The sequence below is a fragment of the Seriola lalandi genome, unplaced genomic scaffold (assembly GCF_002814215.2).
Source record: "Seriola lalandi dorsalis isolate HSWRI2012SDOR001 ecotype SW California unplaced genomic scaffold, Sedor1 jcf7180002054408, whole genome shotgun sequence".
NCBI lineage: Eukaryota > Metazoa > Chordata > Actinopteri > Carangiformes > Carangidae > Seriola > Seriola lalandi.
Window position 1 is genome coordinate 60,744 of NW_019524961.1, and position 22,014 is coordinate 82,757.

The following is a 22,014-nucleotide window of genomic DNA, read 5'->3' on the forward strand; positions in this document are numbered from 1 at the left end:
GGAGAGATTGCATGTCAGACAAGAACAATGGTGGGTGAGGGACACAGACAGTGTACCACGAAAAAGGTAGCAAGAGGAAAAAGGTGGAGCTATTTTCAGCCATGATAGGAACATGGGTCTGTGGATGGAATGTCGCTCTGTTGGTCGATTTGTCGGTGTAGTTGGTTGGTGTTCATCAACACGGAAGCCACAGTGGGCACAGAATGCCATGACTTCTTTCCTTATAATTTTATGTCTACCTGCATCTCATTTAGCAGTAACAGGCACTACCTAGTGGCACAACCTAGTACTAAATCACACTACAATACATTTTATGAAAGCAAATACTCAAATTTTAGAATCCAGAACTGGCACATTTGGCATTTTTTGCTTGCGTAATGGATGAATCCATTATAAAAAAAACTGTTGTCAGGTATGGTATTCTTCAACATGAAGTTATAATTAATTAAACCCTCCACTCAATTGAAGATGGGGTCTGAGTAGGTGATGCCTCGTGGCCCTGTCTCGCCTATACATGAGAGCGGATCCAATTAGGGCCATGTGGAGTACACTGGCTGTCTGAGGTAAAAAAGCAAAGCTATGTTAATGTGTGAGTGATGTCCCTGATGTGTTGCCGCAGTCCACGCACTTTGCCTTGCCGTTAATAAACTCAGGTCTTCGCATCTCTAATTAGCCAGTGCCTAGGAGACCTGAGCTTCTTCACCCAATCTACTTCAATGAAAATCAACCATGTCTTGCCTCTTGGCTCTGAGGATTGGACTCAGTCTAATGGAGCAGTATCCTGCCATTTATAAAACCACTCTTGTAATTATTAGCCATTTTGAACTTGGTGGTAGGGCCACAGTCACCAAAATGTTAGAGAGACGATTGAGATTATTCATCATAGAAAAGTCCATTTTGCATTGAGGTTTGGCTTGATAGATACAAATCTACGTCCACAACTTATCAACATAATTCTACGTTGATAACTCACGTTAGTGAAGCCTTCCTTCCTTATCTATGGCTCAGGAGAAAGAGCAGTGGACAGTTGTCCTCTGACGGAGGGAGGATGTAGAAAAAGGGAAATAAAAAAGGCAGAGGGCAGCTGGACTGGTCCAGGCAGAAAGGCACTCAACTGTCACATACACTGATATCGGCTCATCTGTCTTCCGAATGGTGTGACCCATCTGAGTGCTTAGAGACTTAATGCTATCATACACAATTAATGAGGACTGACAACATGATTGTGAATAAAAAAGGGGGGGTGGCGGTAAGGATAAAGGAGGAATAAAGGTGAGAAACAACAGCGAGTCATTAGAGAAAGGCAGAGGCGAAGGCAGAGGCGATGAAAGATAGAGAGACGAGTGAAAGGCGGTGTTAAACAAAGTGCAGGCGGGTAAAAAGGTTGAATGTAACAGACAAGAGTCTCGGTCACTGCTCTCACATCGAGCAAAGGTGGTTTTATGAATTCCACCTGCAGCTGGAGGGGTCACAGACCACACAGCATGAAAAAAAGGAGACTGACACTGGTAAAATGTCAAGACAGGTAAAAACAAAAAGGGAACAGGAGTTTGTAATTCATTAATTATTTTAAGTTTTCTAAACAAAGGCCTTAGGTTGCGACTGCATTACGGGCCGTGAAACAGACTGGGTCAATCTGAAATGAACTCAGCACTTGTCCACACCCCTGCATCTTTTAAAAGCATAGGCTTGATGCAAAAGAGAGCTCTCACACATTCATTTTATGATTTCGAATGCAGTGTGGGAGTCAGCTAAATGCCCTTCTTCCCTAAAGCCTGTTTATGCTTATAAAATTGTCTAGCTCAGTCATGCAAACAAGTGGAAATTTGACTATTAGCCTACACTTTAAATAGGGGAGTGGCTTTCTGTTACTTCAGAAATGCCATCATGGCGCCTCTGAGCAAGGCATCGAATTGTTCTGGCAATCTGTCTCACCCAAGCCTGTCATCGAATGATACATCAGGTAAAAGCCTGGAACTGACATGAATCCATCAGTGAGCCTCTGCAGTAGCTCAGTCAGATCTCCTCTATGCATCAGTTCCTGGATCCTTCTCTATTTTGAATAGATTTGCATGTTATAGGGAGACATTTGCATTCAGTATGGCCAACAGAATGACCCACCCACCTGCTAATCAAAGGCCAGTCAACCTCATACAGCATAAAGTGACTTTCCATCTGGCACTAAACTTTTTCCAAGTGCACTGTGGGCTACAGCAGACCTATCCTCTAAAAGGCTAAGAGTGGCGAGATTCTATATTTTTCTTGTTGTCAGCTAATCCCATATAAAGTCCAAAACAACAATGCATTAGTCTGGCTCTCGATACTTTGACTTCCCTACCCTTTCTGTGGCTGTCAGCCTCGAGCCCATTTGTTGCTATTTAGGATATAAATCTTAAAAAACTGTCATAAATATATAGTTTCACTTTTAAAAAGCCACAGTAGTTTCCCAAAACAGCTGAGCACTGTGGTTTTTAGCAAACGTTACTCAAATGGGAGTAAATAGTTCATTTATTAAGGACTATTTTCTGCTGCTTTCAATACACATTTGGAATATTTACGATTGAAATGCATTTGAGATCGACTCAAAATTAACCAGAATGCTCATGGTCATGATGAGAAAGGAACATGTCACCCATTACAATGGTGGGGTTCATTGAAATGTTATAATAGTTTCTGTACAATAAAGGAGATCTATGGCACAGAGAAATAAGCTTACACACACAATACCCAACTTAAATTCACTGTTCGTTTTGGCTTATAGTGGGATATATTGACAAGAAAAAAAAAAAATATCCCCTGACTTAACCTTTGTCGAAACCTTCCCAGTCTGACACCACAGCCATTCTGCCGCAGTGCATCTTTTGGGACAGTTGAATTACTTCAGTTAAGTGACACGTAACACAAATCATTTGTTCCAGTAGACTGTGCGTCCGCTGAATCGAACGTATCCCAACAGTATCATCCTTCAGCATCCAGAATCAGACATTTTTTTTAAATGTCAAATAAAATCGATGTAGAGTTACTTGTCTTGGTGGCACTGGTGTGGAAACATTCATCCGCTGACACTGCTCAAAATAATAACACATGTTGCAAGGACAACATGACCTCCATAATTGCTTTGTAATTGCTAAGAGACAGTGCAAGACATACCCTGGCCAAGAGAATCACTCCACAAATTATACCCACTAAAATCGCTCCACTCACACCCTTTGTAACTGCTCAGTTTAATACTTCCAAGACAAGGACAACAGAAATCACACTGGCTAGACATCATATGTACTTTTACTTTAATGTACGTCTGGTTTAAAAGGCATATTTTAGAAATTGTATATTGTTTAATTGTGTGTTTTTCATAAAAAGTATAGTATTGAACTGGTTTTTGCCTAGCTCTCTGGGATCAAAGCAACGTTTCAGTCTTTAAAGAAAGGACCATAAAAATTCTGAAAAAAAATGTTAGACCTTATGGCAGATCGTGGATGTTCAGCGCAACAGAGTTACTGTTCATAGAGGGAAACAATCAACAGATAGAAACCAGTTCTGCTAGGAAGAAACATAATACACTACACTCACTCTCACCACAGCACCTATTTTTCTTCCTACCCAATACAAAACCCAAGCTGTGGCACAGTGTAAGCTCTCATATGGCTTTTATTTGCATATTGGTCTAACCTGAGGGTAGTCCGCTGAGCAAATTAAAATATTTAAAGTAACACTCAACTGGAAAATTAAATTAACTTTTTAACAGAACTAAATTTGAGCTTAGAAGAGCTTTCTAAATTTCTATACAAAAAGCACCTGGACTTGCATCTTGAAGATGTTTCATCTCTCATGCAAAAATTATTTTCAATCTTTGTGACCAGGATGAATGAATCTTCACAGGCTTAAAAAGAGATCTGCACAGCTCATCATCATCTGCTTCGCATGAACCATGTGTAAAGTACTCTGCAGTCATTTGTTGTTTTTTACTCATACATTCATGAATTGCCAATACAGATTTCCAGAGGAAGGATGTGAGCTGTGTGTGCTTATTTGTATGCAGATGACATGTGTTGTGCAGCCCAGGAATCTTGCAAATGTCATGAAAATTAACTTAAAACTGTACGCCCTCCAATTCTGATTACCATTCTAATCATAACTTTCAGCTCCCACCCTGTGGGTACAAGGCCTAACCCAAGTATCCATGCACTGTAACAGAACCGGCACATCCATTATTATAAGCCAGCCTTGTCATATGCAATTACCAGTAGCTGATGATAATTGCTTATGACGGATGAATGCTGATGGATGGGTTTTGGATTACAATGCCTTGGGTCTCCTGTTCAGCAGTGAATATTGTATTCAAACATCAGCATGTAGCGTAGCTACATCTCCGACCCTGCACCATCTGCTTGGTGCTGTAATGAAAACCACATCTGATACCAATGTACAGCATTAACATGCCTTGCTGTCTCAACTGTGCCGAGGAACTCTCCAATCAGCCTGCAGCCTGAGTTTACACAACACAGAAACAGGGAGAGAGAAAGAAGTCATGCTACAGGCATCAAGTGCCAAACTCTATCCCACCCTCTCAGCTGGACCCAATAATGGAAACATGTTGGGAGACATTTCCACATTTATCTGGCACAGAGGACCTGGATTATGTAGTCCTGATGCATCATTAGCTAGTGCAATTATTGCTCAGAGTGCAGCCCTGGTGGGTCTGTGAAGCTTGGTTGAGAGAAAAGAAGGCAGGTGTGGTTGTTAAAGAGAAGAGGGAGATGGATAGGCCAGAGGTATTTTACTCACACAGGCCTCACTGCTCACGATGCAGGGCTGAGAAGATGAGGTTGGGGGGAAGAGATGCACAGAGGAGGCGAGGCAGGGAAATGGGAGATAAATTGCGTGGAATCGGCACGTTGTATTTTTCACAGAAAAGGGTCAATGTTTCACAACAATCGTTGCTGCTGGTAAACAGGGAGTCCGTAGCAGTCGAGAGGAATCTGTCAAGTTAACAGCTCACTGTTGCCACCGGATTGTAACTTAAATCCATGCTGCCCAGCGGAGGCTTAGAGGATTCTATGGTATCCCTGCACTGCTGTGTCTAACCCCAGATAACCCCATGCTACCACACTACACACGATCAGTGCTGAAGATACACATAACAAACTTAAGATCTACTTTGAAAAAATACTGATTACACATCAATATCTATGAATAATCCCCATGTGCTCATCAATATAAACAGTAGGTATAGAGATTCTTTTCCATGATGATTTTCTGGTCAATTATGTACACCATACAAATGCCTACATACAGATATTTATTGTTGTCTGCTTCTCTGGGTCTGGACCAGGTAGGTAACTTAATAGGATTAAGTATGATTTAAAGCATAATTTGATGCCTGACTGTACTTAGTGATGTGCTGACTGCAGCCAGCATGGTAAGGTTGCTCTGATTATTCTCAAATATAAAAGGAATTGCGACTACAGATTTGGCAAATTTCTGTCATGGAGATAAATATAAAACTTCTTCCATCCATCCTTTTTTTTTTTTTTCCAACCAGGTCAGAGTCACAATGTCAAGGAACTCCAGACTTCCTTTTCCCAAGCCAGCTACCCCTGAGGGATCCCAAAGCATGTGTATCCCTCCAGCATGTTCTGGCTGTGCCTCGGGTCTTTTCCCAGGTGGAAGAGTCTTGACTATCTCCATGATGAGGTGTGTAGGGGTTTCATGACCAAATTCCCAAACTGCCGGTTGGCTTTTTAAAAAAAAAAATTAAAAAAACATGAAAGAGCTGTGGTTGTACTCCGAGATGCTCCTGCGTGTCTGAGCTCAACATCTTATCCCTCCTAAAGCAAACAGTTGTGACTATTATTTTCTATATACAACCCCCTAAAAAGGTGGTGTCTAGGTGCGACACATTACACCACTGTCCTATTTCCAGCCTTGCTGCCACTGAAAAAACATATTTTGTTTTCCAGAGAAAAAGTTGTTTATCTACTTCCTGGCTCCCATAGCAGCTCGACCTCCCTCTCCTCACCTCTTGCTGTCTCTGTGGCCATCTCTTGTCTGTGTACAATCTATGTGAAGACACTACTCGTTGAGGTTGATAAATAAAAGAGCTATAGGACACAAAATTGTTTAGGAAAAGACAATATTAGATTAGATTATTAATTTTTCAGGTTATTAATCATCTTTGTCTTCAGGCTTAGCTCCCTTCATATTCATAATTACTAGCACTCGCCCGTTAATCTCAGACTGAAGGGGTTAATCAGTCAGAATAGCTGACTCTCATCCCAACCACTTCATAGTATGATGCAAGACAAGATAGTTCACACTGGAGGTCAGAGTCTGATTAAGCCAACAACTGTACATCATCAGCAAAAAGGAGCAATGCAATCCTGAGATGAACAAATAGGAAACTCTACACCTCCACTGTTACTTTGGATTGTATCATGAAAATCATCAGGGAAAAACAATGGTGAAGTCCAATGTATTCAAATATTTTTGACTTATAGCTATGAATACATACAGAGCGGCCTCAGCATTTCATATTCCCAAACTGCTCCACCACAAGAGACCCAGTGAGACACTGTCCGGGAAGCTGTACTGCTCCTCCTCAATCGGAGGTTCGTCAGTCAGCTGGAGCCTCTTTCCCAGCTCCCCTGCACGAGCCCTCCGGGACAGGCCAGGCAGTGTGATACCCCAAGTGCACATCTTTTCTCCATATTATATTTTATGTATTTATTTTTTACAAACCATCACTTACATTTCTGTGCGTGCTCCTGTCAGCCTATTCAAACTTTATGAGTATCTCATTTATTCTCCTTCTTACTTACTTCACAAGATCAATGTCTGTATGTAAATCTCCATTCCTAAAAAGACACCCTGGAGATGATGAACAATGAAACAAATGAATGTGGAAAAACTTACTGTGCCACCAACAATCCTTCCCAATGGGTACCAGGCCCTTTCATCAAACCAGTTGAGGAACTCGTAGAAGCCATTTGTGGTGAGATGATGTGTCGATCTATAGTTGAACCTTAAGCAACAGAAGAAAGAGAGAAGAGGGATGGTTGAGTATATGGTGAAATAATAAGCACACACAGAGAAGAACATCTAATCCAATTTATAGAGCATATTTTGCTAAAATGTTATAGCTAGTGACAGAGAAAAAAAACACTTAACCCTAGGGAAGAATAGGTTATTTTATTTCCAGATTTCCAGAACACCAGAAGAATGGCTAAATTACAGAGAATTTGCCTTTCAGAATAGGGAAGATAGAGCCTCTATTCCCTGCATTAGCCTTTGTGTTGATGCCCACATCTCTCAGGTCAGCCCTCAGTTAAAAATGAAAAGTTGAAGGGCTCTAACACAATGTGGCATTTTTCAGAACCCTTATTGTACAGATAATTCCAACTGTAAACCACTGGCATGTGCTGAGGTGACAAAGACATAAAATGGGTCTGGTGTTGAGACAGAGAAATAACGACCAAAAAAAAAAAAAAAAAACCTCCCTAAGAATAAATATAAGCAATATCACTGCAAACAGGCCTTGATTCACACTGTAGCTGAGCTAAGCCGAGGGGGTTGGAGCACTGTCAAGCAGCAGAACGAAAGAGCTGACAGTGTTGAGAGGACTGCTGCCAGAGAGGCAGAAGAAGCAAGCGTTCAGTAAATTTTCAGAGGCACCTTCTTCGTTACACAGCTCATTAATGTGGGCTGTTTTGTGGTATGTTCAGAGGCCCATGTAACTAATATAAGGCACTTTATGTATGGAGAACCTATAGCAAGGCAGAGCAGTTTGCTAGAGGATAATTACCTGTTCTGGTTGTCTCTAATAGTGATGAACAGTATACCGAAATAACCTCATCTGTGACTGATCAGCTCTTTGGAGAGGTTCTTTGATTCATATTACATCAAGTATAACAATATTGTCAACCAACAAAAGGTAAAGTTACTATGACGAGCTTAAGATGGTACCAAACAGTACAAAGCCATATATACACATGAGATTCAGTTTTAATCTTCAGTTTTGTGTTTATCTTATCTGTTCTCCAACTGCTTTCCCCAAGACTGAATTTACATGCACGGCTGTTGTGCTGCAGTAACAGCAGGCTGAAGAGTCTCAGTATGCTGATGCTGTGAATTTGCATTTATGTATATCTTCAAATCATACACGTGCCTGCCTAAGTTTACAGTGTAGTAACAGTATTTATAACAGCACTGTGTATAAAGGCCAATGCTGCCTCTGACCTGCACACATCATATTGTCAGTCCACCGAGTCTAAGTTTGGTATTTTGATATTTAGACATTTTATCTGCATCTGCATCAAAGACAGACCATCATACAAATATACAAGTGGCAGGTATTTTCATTTTTGAACTTGCAGTAATTATTATAAAAATTGTGAACAAGTTTTACATTTTGAAAAAATACCTTAAATTATTAAACAAAACATACTGTATTCGAATCAGAATTTAGATCTGCACAGTAAATTGATCAGTTCTCCTCTGCGGTATTGGTGTAACATTCTTCCAAATTTCATTAATTCTAAAATCTAAAATCTCTACTACCCTAAAATACAAACAGTAAAATGAAACGAACACATAACCTGTTAATAAAATAAATTTTACTAACATTGCAGTGATTAAGGCTACTGGTATGTTCATTATGGCCAGAAAATAACTGTCAACACAGTCATACGAGCAGAAAAAAAGTGTGGCCTCAAAAGACAGCACAAGTCTGTCAACAGCCCCAAACCAAATCAACAGCATTTCCTCACCTACATCTACTACACAGTTTGAGATTCAGCAGGCACTTTTTCAGTTTATGGTTCCCTGTGTGTGTTTGTGTGTGTGTGTGTGTGTGTGTGTGAGTAAGTCGGAATGGAGGAGAGGCAGCAGCAGACTCGTCACAAAGCTGCTAGTGTGGGCCACTTACACTCATGATCAGGATGGTGTGTTTAAAATTGCTGGCATGAGCTGCAGCTCATTAATCATCACAAGGTGGCTGGTTTTCTACCGCCTCCACATCGCACCTGAAACCGGAACTCTCTTCTTTCATGCAGGGCCTCCCACCTTGGTTCTTGTTTTTGGGCAGCACATGGCTGCCAGTCATTTCAAAGCCAATAATGAGAGCTTGTCCTTTGTATTCATCTTGAGCACCATTTTTCATTTTTAAAAAGACCTATAACTACCAGTTTACCTATAACTCACTCCACAGTGACCATTTCCAACTTTTTCATCCCCAAATTCAGCCATCGTCCATCGCCAATGGCTGACAGTCATCACGATTTTTGAGCCCTACATCGTTTCATCAGTCTCTATGCCTTGGATTAAAACTTGGGGGAAAAAATAGAAGACTATAACAGGCACTGTGCCTCTTAAAATGATCTTGTCTGAACTGTCCAGCTGGAACACAGGAGTCACTGAGATACAAATATACTTGCATCTCAGTTTTAGAAACAGATAACAAAAGCCATCTTAAATTAAATAAGCCACTTAAGATTCATGCGTTTATTCACCACAACTTAATTGTCTTCATATAACTTGCATAGCCAATCATACTGCTCTTTCACAATCAGACAGCAGCCCAGACAATAGTTTTCTTCTTTCAACGTCTGAGTCTATTTCCTTAAATAATGAGATGTGCAAGGAACCACAATGTTAAAAAGTGTAAAGCCACAGAGGCAGCCAGGTGTGAGAGAGCTCTACCACAGTGGGACTTCCTATGCAGGTGGAACTGGCCAGCCACTTCTGCCTCATTGTTCTGCAGCTGTCAAATCAGCGAGGCAGAAACAAAGCAAATTCAAAGAAAACATTCTAAAAGACAACTCTGCACGCTGCCAAGCCTTATCCACAAAACCCATTTTCCAATGATCTCATGGACAGCCAAGCAGAGTGCTTTATCCCTGCCCTTGTCACTTTGATGGGGCGGATAATGTAGCTCTGCCAGGCACATTAGCAATTTAATGCATAGCTGCCAATATGGTCTCAGGCGACAGGGCACATGATGACTAGTGATGCCACTCCAGCACCTCCAACCACTGGCAATTGAGCCTCAAGCTAAGCAGCAAACCCCCAACACTATAAAAAAAAAACAATCCTGCATTAATAGCTAGGAAGATGAAAGGAAAAATGGGTCCCTATAATCAACTCCTCAGATAATATCTCAAAGCAAAAATTAAAATTAGGAGTGGCATATTGTGCACTTTAGATCACTCAGGGCCCCCTGCAGACATCATAATTCATTTTAATTAAGGTCCATTTCACTAGTTTCCTGTTGAGACAGGGCCATCATCATCAGCATGACTAAGTGGGCTCCATTGCTGTTTACAAGCCAGTAATGCCTCATTCTGTACGGACTACATAATCAGATGCATCATTGCTTCTCGATATGGTGAATGTCTAAATAGACTTTTGGTTCCAGGGGTGTAATCACCAGCTTGACTAATTAGCCAACTCTGTTCAAATTCTGAATGAATAACCTATAAATGAGAGCCTGCTTTGGGACCATGAAGGCAAGTGAGCAAGTACAACATGAGGTTCACACAATGAGACGCCCATTAGATGGGCATGTTTGATCATCTCCAAGGTGTCTCGTTATTGGGTTTTTCAAAAGGCAACAAAAGTCTATAATGAAAGGAGCTCAACCCATGACACCTCATCAAAGGGTTTTTAAAGAAAAAATGGTCCGTTTTTAGAAGAACGTCAACAGGATGTCTGTGAACAACGCAGTAATAGGTACAAGACACACTATGAGGTAAGAAAGATGCCAATGATATTTCGTTAAAAAGTGAGTAGCTATGCTTGCCATTAATCCATAACATTAGATCTAGTAACTATATTAAATGAAAGTTTAATCAAACAGAGCAAAAAAAAAAAAAAAAACATGTATAGTAATAGTGGAATTTAAGATAAACACAAGAAGCTTGTGCTACAGAAAATGGACCAGACTCAGTAGTGAATAGCTCCCTAAGCTTAACATGTCCTATGATAACTATTAATTTAGCTATACAGACTAATGAGCAGTGATAACTAACATGTCTTTGGGGTCATCAGGTGGGAACCTCCTTTCACCAGAGTTTCGTCTAGTTGGTCCCACGACACCTCCAGGAGGCTACACAGTGATCACTGGCGTCCCAGAGTCACTCCCCTAATGCCAGCCATCACTGCTCCTCACACCACGACTATTTTCTTTATCTTGCCTATGCTACCACAAACAACACCATCATCAACTCTGACAAAACACACTAGCAGATTCAGCAAACAAACTCCCCTAAACAGTTGGAGAAAGTGGCGGCCATTTTGAGTGGATGAGAAACTGAGAAACAACCAGAGAAACCAGACTAACACTGAGCTTTAATTGCTAAATGCGTCAAGTATGGTTGCCTTTTGCTGTAGAGCCTGTACAGTATAATGCTAGTAGCTGCTAGCCGGATCGACACTTACTTAGGACAAGTACTCACTGAGACAGTACAAGAACAAGCATAATCCACCTGAAGGACCATTTCTTGAACCAGTAGATATACCTGTGGCTCCATCTATAAATCTGGTCTCCTGATTAGGCTCTTAGTCTTACTGTTACTGTTTCACAGGCACTTAGACAAGAGGATTACAACTATCTGCAGCCTATAAAATTTGCCTTTTAAAGGACTCAACAGGATTTTCTGGTTGGATTACCTGAGAATTGCACAACAGTTAGTTTTCAGTCCCACTGCACACTTTCCCCTCCTGCCCCAAAACTAATACCACCATGCTGATGGAAAGGGTCACACTAACTGGCTCACTGGACAGCTGCCAAAGCTTTAATAGTGCTGAGTGTCCGGCATGGCTGCCATCACCTGACAAGACGAGGCATCCTGGCATATTATCAGGGTGCTGCATCACTTCGTTTAAAGGTGGAGGTGTGTGTGTGTGTGCGTGTGTGTGTGTGTGTGCGCAAGATAACTGTATTCTGTGGATGTGTGATGGCAATACTGTGCACATGCGACAAGACACGACTTGCTAAATATCAAATTAAACATCCGCCGAAATTACTGGCCTGCCTGAATATGCAGTAGGTTCAATGAGGCACTGTTTCAGTTGATGTAGAGTTGTTTACACAAACCAGAGCAGCAAAAAACATATGAACAATATCATTAGGAGATAAATACCAAATACAGAGCTGATTACTCTGCCAGGTCAACCATTTCCAAAAATCTCAAACAGGCAAAAATATAATTATCCTAAACTCATTGTATGAACACTTGCTGACACTGCAGTGAGCATTCTTCCAATTGAATCTTGAGTGGGAAAAAAACAGGGTCCAGGAAGAGCTGTTTAATTATAACACTTTTGGAAATTAGGCATTATTTTTAACTCCAAAAAGCTTATTGAATATCAAACTAAAGCTCCAATGACTAGTGGATTAATTGAATACTCGATCTATAGAAGAGGAGTCAGCAACTACTTTGATGATAAACAATTGTTAAAAAAAAATTTCAAGGGAAAATTCCAAACATTTGCTAGTTACGGTTTGTCAGATGAGATTATTTACTGCTTGTTTTTGTCGTATCTGATTGCATACTGAATATGTTTGTGTTATGGATTGTTTGGTGAATAAAACAAGACATCTGAATACATCATCTTGACCTTTGGGAAATTATAGTGGGAAGCTTTGATTATTTTTCTGCCATTTTATTGACAAACTAATTAATTGAGAAAATATTCGGCAGATTAATCCATAATGAAAATGATTGTTAGTTGCAACCCTACATTAAACACTTGTCCTAAGGCTTAAAACACAGCTGTGAATAAAGTCTAAGAGAAGCAAGTCTGTCATAGTCCAGCATGTGGTACATTATAATGATGTACTTGGTTTGTGGCCGTACAAAGTCTGATAATACTAAGTCAGCCTAGTCATGGTATCTCTAAGAGCAATATGAACGCAACTGGACATACTTGAGGTTCTTGAAGATGTTTCACCTCCCATCTGAAAGGTCTCTGAACTGAACTCAAGACACTTTCCAGGTGAGAGGTGAAACGTCGTTTAAAGAACCTCAAGCAAGTCCCATGGAGGTCACGTAGAGGTTAACGAGTGTAAATCCTAGTGCGGTTCCTGTCTTACTTGTTGGTCAGGGTGACTGGGTGACTGGCTTTAGAAAAAAGCAGGTCAAAAGAAGTGGATAGTGTTGATATGTCACAGCGGTGGCATATAACTTTCTATACCCTCCTGTGAGCAAAAAGTGTTGGTAGACGTAAGGCCTACAGTATGTACAGCAACCATGTCTTCGAAATTTGATGAAAATGGGGGAAACATAAATAAAAGAAAATGTAGGACATACTAAGAACCTTGCAAGATACACCATGAACAATCAACACAGGAATTTCAATCACAGTATTGGATTTATTAAATATGTATTCTGAACAGTTTTTAACATTTAATTGAAAAAAATATGCTCCTCTAATCTAAACTTTTGAGAATGAACCAGCTGGCAGCAGTAATAGAACCAGATGGTTTCTGTTTTTTGTGCCTGGACGGGGTGTAAGACCATAGTGTCAATATGCAAACAGCCAAAATACGGCCTGTTGAAATTAATGAATGAATATTGGAAATGGCAATGCATCTTGAGGTAAAGAGACATAATGGCATAAATATTGGCTTGCCTACGGGAATAACTTCAATACACATTACTGTGCTCCAGCTCTAACTGGGACCATTAGACACTGAATGGCTATAAACTAACATTGTTTATTTGTGCCAATACCGCCACATTTTGACAGTCAAGATAGAGACTCGCACATAAAACAGTTTGGGCTGTGAACAAAAGGCTGTTGGGAGCAGAGCAATTCAGTTCTGAAATGGAGCACAGTCTGATAAAGACTTGTGCCTAGCTGCTGTTCTGTGAATGTGTTCATGCAACGTCTCTTACTGTAACAGCAAACATGTAAGGAAGCTTGTGGCTCAAGCTTTTTGTTCAGTCTTGCAAAGTTCTGCTTTTTGTGTAAAACACTAAGTTGGAGTTTAATGAAGGCAATTTGCCAATGAGCTCTACATTTTCCTGACATCAGATTTCTAGAGAAGTAGAGTCACTGCTATTGACATCCTAATTATGTTTTCAGACACAGAGGCTCTCATTCACACCTGTGTGAAAATAGCTTGGCAATACCCATCACAACAGCAGGGACGAATAATGCCTTGTGGGTCTAATAGAACAATCGATCTTAAATTAGGCCATTTCCTTAGCCAAGCTAGACAAGATGCTTACACAAGCTATAACAACGCAGAGAAGCATTGAATAATAAATTATCCAAACAGGGTTAAGAATGCACAGTGATCATGCATGCAGTAGGCGCAGATCTAAAACAGAGCAAGTCTAAAACATGAATGTAAAAGATTATCCATTTCATTTCAGGTGGCTTATTCATTGCTGGACAGTAAGGATTTAAAAATCTAAAATTACCTAATAAGTCATATATTGAGTAAAAAATTCAAAATATTTCTTGGCTATACATTAAATTTGCTTTTCTCTTTTTTTACATTAATATACAATTAAATCTTGGATCGCTTTTGGCCGCTGTTCAACCAAAAACCTTGGAGTACATAAAATATAGTTAAGAAATAAATAGGCAAGCTCCACCAGAGAAAGCACGACTCTACAGTGGTTGTTCAGCAGCAAATCACAAAACTTTAAACAAATGTTTACAAAAACTTTGGTGAAAGAGAAAATGGGGGGCATTTAACCTATTGCCAGTGAAGGGCACGAGGCTGTGGAGGTTTATTAAGAAATTTCAAGAAGGGGTTTGGAACAACTAAATCATTTCACACTCCATAGCTTCCTGTATTTTCAACTGAACAAGTACAAAGAGTTTTGTGATGTAAACAAAGCAGTTGCTCACTGTGATCTATCGGCTCTCCATGATAGGAGGAAGAAGAAGAATGTGCCTGGTCAACTGAGTCCAATGAGGCCAACTAAGTCAAACCTGCAACCACAACGTTTCTACTTCCTATGCAGGAATGAAACCTGAGGAGAATGTGAGAAATAGCCTTGTTTTACTGTGTGGTGTGACACATTCCTTTTAGGTAACACTGTCTGTAGTCTGCATCGAGACGTTTGCTTATGTTGTAAAAATTTACTTTAATTAAATGTGTCGTTAGCGGATTTTTAAACTGCCAAATATCAACATCAGCATCTCAAAGTTCGGACGGGCTTCAGTCCAGACGGATATATCTGAACAACTATTGGATGGATTTCCAAAAAAAAAATTCTACAAACATTCATGTTTTCCTGTGGATGAATCCTAATGAATTCAATGATTCATTGATGTTTCTTGTAGTGCCACCATTAAGTTGACATTTTTGGTTTTTAGTCAAATGTCTTGACATCTGTTGGCTGGATTGCCATGAAATTTGGCACTGATATGCATAGACTGTACAGGGAGCTCTATTTTTTGGTCATTAGTATGTAAAAGAACAAAGAGAAAGTTGAGGTCGATTTTCTGAAAAGTATTTGAGCATATGATGAGTGTGAAAAGCTTCATTTTTAAAAAGTATCATAAATATAGGTTGTAATTACAAAGGGATCACACAGACTGCGGGTCAGCACTAATAGCAGAGGTCGAGATTATAAGCACTTGTAAAACTGTAGGCTGATGTGCAGGAAATCCATCCATGGCAAAACCATTAGGCAACTGTGCTTTCTGTGTTTAATAACACTACGCAGAGGTAGCCATGTGCCATACAATTAACCGACTACAGCTAGGTTAGTATTGATTAACAATTCCAGAACAAAGATGAGAAATCTGAACCCCAACAAGTACTGGTTTAACACCACAACAATTACTGTGCAGAAAGCATTCTCAAGTAAGGGGGATATGACAAGATGAGGCAGCCTCCCTTAACACCCTTGTACCCTTATTAAGTAGATGGTTTGTAAAATGTAAACTACAACCTATCAAAGAGAGAAGCTTTAACTGACATTACCTTGATCAATCTTCAAAAAGTTCCTATCACAGCCTTAATATTCCACTGCATCATTGCAAAAACGCAGCAGTTCAAAGCAAACTTTTAAAAGATTAAGCTCCTTCTCTCCTTGTGTGGGCTGTGCTACTATGAATTACGCACACACCTTAGCTTCCCATCTCCCATGAAATATGCGTGACTGAACATGGACAGGACAAGAAAGTGTCGGGTAAAATAAGCAAAGCATTCACTTGAATCCCCTCCAATGAATGATGAAGGTGAAAACTACCACCTCACCTACGGCACAGCATACTCCTGCTAATTTACTACATGTATTTGGGTCATCTTTGTAACTCCCTGAGTAAAAGGCAAGATTCAGAAGGGTGCTGACTGTATTATTAGCAAAGAGCAAATGCAATATTGCTCCACAACTATTATAACGAGCTTTCATAATACATGCCTACTTGCAGAGCCGGAGACTGAGCTTTTAGCATTACATTCAGCACACATTAAAAAACTTCTGCCTGGCTCATAAAAACAAAATGTCAGCTGTTTACTAACTGGTATAACTGATGAATGGGAGCATTTCATTTGCAAAAACATGCAGCCCATTAATATTTCACAGAGACTAAGATATCTGGTATAAATCCATGATCTTGAGAAAAATACTACAGTTTTGAGACATGTAGCCCCTCCATAATCGCATATGACTCCTCCAAAGGAAAGCTCTGAAAAATCCTGACAGATGAATATGCTGCGTTGACAACTGATGAGTGGACTTCAATTGCAACAGATGTTTCTCTGACAGTTCCTGCACACTACATGGACGCCAGATGGAAAATTTGAAGCGTGGTTCTCAGCGCTGGAGATTAAGAACATGGACAAAGATGAGTGTCACTAACAGCGATGTGGGGAGTGTACTGTAAAGGCCATAATCATTCTGTCAAAAAGAAAGGCCTGATGGTGAAGCCACTGCAACACTCTCTATTTCAAGTGCGCTGCAGTTCACCTGACTAAGTCAAAACAGATTCCAACCTCTGAGAGACCGAATGGAAGCAGCTCAGTGTTAAATCTGTGAAAATAATTTAAGATTGCAGGGGACATGCAGGGGAGGAAGGGTCGAAACTTAAGGCTGTGCAATCTTGAGCTGAGCACTAGTGAGTGGACAATGATGTAAAAGGCAGGACCCAGGTGATTTTCACTGCTGATTTAATTTGCGGTTTAAACTTATTATGAAAAATTGATACAATTTAAATTTCTGCAGGCATAAAATATATTTAGATACCTCAAGATGGAAAGTAATTATTAGCAGAGACTCGATACCATCAAATCTGCTCAGCCAAATGTTTTTGCTTAAATTAAACACATCCAACCCAGACGTTCTAAAGGCAATGCAGGAAATTAAGTCAACTATGATTTAAGTCACTGCGCTGAAATACTGTACGGGTATGTCAGGGAGGCCTTGACTCTTAGAGTGGCTGTAATTGATCGTTTTAAAATAAAAATGTGTCAAATGGCAAGCTGAAAAGAATGTGAAAGTGTGAAAGGAGTCGGTTATAGTGACAATCCTACAGAGAATTATCACCCGAATGCGCAGATCCCCTTAGCTTGTATAATGAGTTTCAGCTCGTTTAGCTGTCCAGCCACAACTTTACTGGTTTGTTTCACTCCCACTGCTTTCACAGTCATTTTCAGCCACAGCAGGCAGCTGATGTCATTGAAAAACCTTTAAAAACTCACTGTACACCACCTGCTCGGCACCAAAAAGCAGACAGACACAGCAACGAGCTGCTGAACACGGTGGAGCATTTATCTGTAAAAGGGCCTCAGAGGTTGGTAGAGACCAAAAACACAACAAAAATACTGATAATTGAATTTACATTTGCCAGGTGTTCAGAAAAACGACTCTAAATGAATGATAATTTTGCGCTGCTAGATGTGTAAATAAGCAACTGTTTACTAGCAAATTTACCATATTAACTTAAAAAGGTGATGTGACCTACCATCACTTTGCTCCCAAGTGGCAAGAAAGGTATGGTCTACTGTAAGTGTTAAAGGAACCTACACTTCTCTCATTCAGTATTCTTCAACCACATTTTCCAAGCCAGTCCTTCAGGTAACATATTCTCCGCCCTAAATTCTTTGTTAAAGGCTGCAGCACCAATAAGCCAAGCTATAAACAATGCTGGATTTACAATTATGTTAAATGTCATTGAAACGAGAATGATTCAAAGGCAACTGAAGATTTGTACTCTCAGTCAATTTAAAAGGTAAGGACGGGGATAAGAAATGTGACGTTCCCAAAAGCGTAAGTCACTGAATTTCAAACTGCGACGTGTGAATCAAAGGAAATGGATGAAAGGCATGCCAGTTCCACATTTAGCCAAAGAGTCCACTGGGGCAAAGGCTTCTCTTTTATCAAAACCCACTGTTACCATCGACCAAAAATAGGGAAGGCACCGGGAGAGCCAGGCAGAAACAGCAGGCAGCAGTGAATCCCAGACATAGGGAGTAATTACTGGCATACAAAGAGCTTTGCTGTCATAACGGGCGGCTAATCAATTGGATATCACAAACACAAACACCAAGAAAAAACAGCAGCAAAATTACAGGCCTAATCATTACAGGCTGATATCTCTATTGAAGACATTCCCATAAGAACATGTCTGAATACTTCATCACAATTTGGAAAAAGAACAAGACAGATTTACATTAAAGCTATTGATAAGGTGTACGGACATGAACATACATGTACAACCCCTGATGACTTACTTATGCTGGCCCTCAGACTATCCTCACTACAGATGTGAAGCAACTCAACTCAAAGGCTGTAATGCTCAGAAAGACCACTACATTTTGGAGCTACACACTAAATATACTAAATCCACCACTGCAAGGCTCTAGGCTTAAAATCCTGCAGTGAGGGTAAACTGAGGGCAGCTGCCCACAGCCATCTACAGCTTAAAAATCATCTTATCTTCAGCCAAACATCCACCTGCTGCAGTAAAGCGGGGAACTGGGAGAAAAAAATGCTCTATTAAGACACCACAATGGCCAGAAATTAAAACCATAAAACTGGATGTTAAAAAACACAGCTGTGCACAGTTATGCTGTCTACATACAACTGATTCCCCTGGACAAAAAGTTGTTATTGCTCTGCCTTTGAGCATAATGGCTTTGCTATGAGCTGTAGAGCTACTAAGAGACAGTAGAGAAAGCCGGTAAGACATTTACGCCTCATTGGCTTAAACATCAGTGCAAGGCGCTCAATAACACTCCAGTCAAGGAGATACTGAGCATTTTACACAACCTCTCTCTGCAAGCTCGACAATCATTAAGTCAGTGTGCCTACATCATAACACAAGTTACTGCTGCCCCAAAGCTGCCATATCTGCATGAATGGGCTTGCCGCTGTGGTTCCGAAATCCTGAGGGGTCAGAATATACTGCCAGGGCTGAGTAATTATACACTGTCTTCTGTACCACTGCGGTTCCTTCATCATTATTTCAAAACACATAGCTGTCTCTGCCGTTTCATATTCTATGGCTATGAGATAATGGAAGAGAACAGAGGAGAGTGCTTTTCTCTCCCCCTGTCCCTTTTCTCTATAGTGGTGACGAAGCAATGTTTCATTCCTCCACAGGGGAGTCTTTGAGGAAGTATAAATTCCCAAATCTTTTAGCCTCTTCAGTGCAGAGAGAGCACAGACACATGAAGTCTGTGCTACCTAGTGTAGCTATCCAACTAACTAGTTAGCCTAGGGTATACTCTTTTTTTAATTTATTTTTTTTACTTGCATTAAAATGAAAATCTTGTTAATTCAGCTGGTTAATTCAGAATTAACATTCCAGCGAAAGACATCCTGCTCTTTGAATAGCAGGATGTCCAAATCTAGAAAAGATGTCTCAGACTCGAACGTGCCTTACTGCTCTGCATTGTCCTGCTGTACAATCAACAATTGAGTATAATATGATATATTATAATATACCTAGAAGACCTCAATCAAAGGCAACTGCATTTGCTGTTTTATGTTTGAAAAAGGTTTTTCCAATTTTAACAGGTGACATGTACTGACCATTACTTCATAAATTAAATGTTTGGAAAAAGCATACTTTATGTTCAACCTTACAACATATGAACATAATAATAACAATAATTTAAGTATAATATAAATCAAATGCCTTTAAATAATCCCTGCATATAGATCTATTCTGTATATTGTCCTATATTTTTATTTTTTCTGTAGAAAAAAAAAATGAAATAAAGAAATAAAATCTTGTCTGTGCATACACCAGTCCAAATGCCATTGCTATCTGTCTGTGTCGATAAAGAACCTTTCTGTATAGAGCCAATCAAAACATTTTATTTTAAACCAACTTTCCATGAAGCAGGAACCTCAAGTCCTCTATCATCAGCATGACAGTGACATTGACTGATAGCCAGACAGCTGCCTACGCCAAACAAATCTGTATGTGCAAACATTAGCTTTCTAGCCACAATGTCTCCATCTCTTTCTTGTCTGCAAGCATTGACAATAAACAAACCAGGGGAAAAGCTCTCAAATGGAAAAAGCACTCTTTAACATCTTCGGGCAAGACATACCGCTAGTTAGCACAGTCAGAACTTACCTGCATATGTAAAGACATGATGTTTCTGCTGAATGTGTGGTCCATTTTCTTTAAAAGCACATCTAACTAAACACTTACACTATGTATGTACAGTATATATGCATGCATTGTTAAAGAGTAACAGAAGATGTTTCAAGACTAAACTTGTTTTAGGGCTCGCATTAAGTTCCTTTTAAATTTACTTAATCTGACTGAACTAGTGTGACAGAATACATTGCCAACTCTTACAAAAGTTGCTGCCAAACATCCTAAGTCGTTCAGTGAATGACTCAGTGTAAACAACTATTTCAACAATTAAAGGCTTTTTCCTCAGTTGCTTGGATGGACTGATAAACAATTGCAGGCACTGTTATGATGACATTTGTTTTTAACACTTAAAATGCATATTACTTTCGGTTATAATATAAATTGCTCACAGACTCCACTATGGAAAAAAAAGACACAAAACTAAAAGGCCGCTTCAAAAGACCCACTGTTGGATCAGGTCCCCTTTGTAGAGGCTGAGAAGAACATAGACAACATGAGCATGAGCCCAGTGCAACCCAGAGAGCACTTGTTTGATGTAGCAGCCCTTAATGATCAACGCAATCTAATAAGCAACCATGCCGAATAAAGATATCACCAGGGGGGCTTCCCGACTTTGTAAAACACAGAAAAAGCTACTCTGTCATAACTGTGACTCTGCATGCATAATTGTACTGGAGGAAGAGGACACTGATTTGTTTGGTGGGGGGGGGGGGGGGGGGCCAAAATTAAGGTGGTAATTTCCAGTAGAGGAACGACAATGAGCCTTTTGTTATTCCTCCAGTTAAATATCACCCCGGACATGGTAAAGCTTGCACACTTCGGGACCTCGGTGCCAAGAATGAAGGATTGCTTGTGGCTAAATGGAGAGCGCTGTAGCTGTATGCACTGCTACACATCACTTATGTCGAGGCATCCCAAATGCATCTCAGCACAGGGATGAGTTTTCCTCAGTGACTGAGAAAGTGCAGTGAGAGTTCTTAAGGTTCAACCTGAGTCACTGTAGTCTGAGTTAACACAATTTTATGCAATTTTATCCTGACAAGTGGTGCCCGCTAAAACAGCCGTGTGACCTATTTTGGTCTCATGGGAGAAAAATGGAGGTGAGAAGCCTCTTCCAGTTCCTCCTACATGACTGACAAACAAGTTACTGTATTGTGGATACATGTTCATGTTGTGTCAAACTTGTTCCCGGTGTTTTATTACTGTCTGTAACTGTCAAGCTGCTACAGTTGGCCTACTGCCTCTGGTTATCACTAAAATAAACTGACAATGCATATGAAAATGATGGCTAACAATGCCAGAGCTTCCTCATGAAGCTTTTCTAGGCGAGTGGTCAGCACTGCTATGAGCATGGTGTCTACAAACTCCCGATGAACAGAAATCTTATCATTCATTCCACACTCAAAAAACACACAGCTGTCCTAATCCGACTTT

At 40.2% G+C, this 22,014-nt stretch overlaps 1 protein-coding gene across 1 annotated transcript in view; it reads right to left on the reverse strand.

The window, feature by feature from the left end:
- The window catches only part of LOC111657652 (dolichyl-diphosphooligosaccharide--protein glycosyltransferase subunit STT3B), a 77,828-nt gene that overhangs the window by 36,062 nt on the left and 19,752 nt on the right, over positions 1–22,014 (reverse strand). Inside the window, exons 2-3 of the mRNA XM_087175037.1 lie at positions 6,824–7,021; positions 6,571–6,655 (exon numbers count right to left, since the gene is read on the reverse strand). Of these exons, the coding sequence (XP_087031163.1) occupies positions 6,571–6,655; positions 6,824–7,021 (283 nt within the window). The remainder of the gene's footprint in view (positions 1–6,570; positions 6,656–6,823; positions 7,022–22,014) is intronic.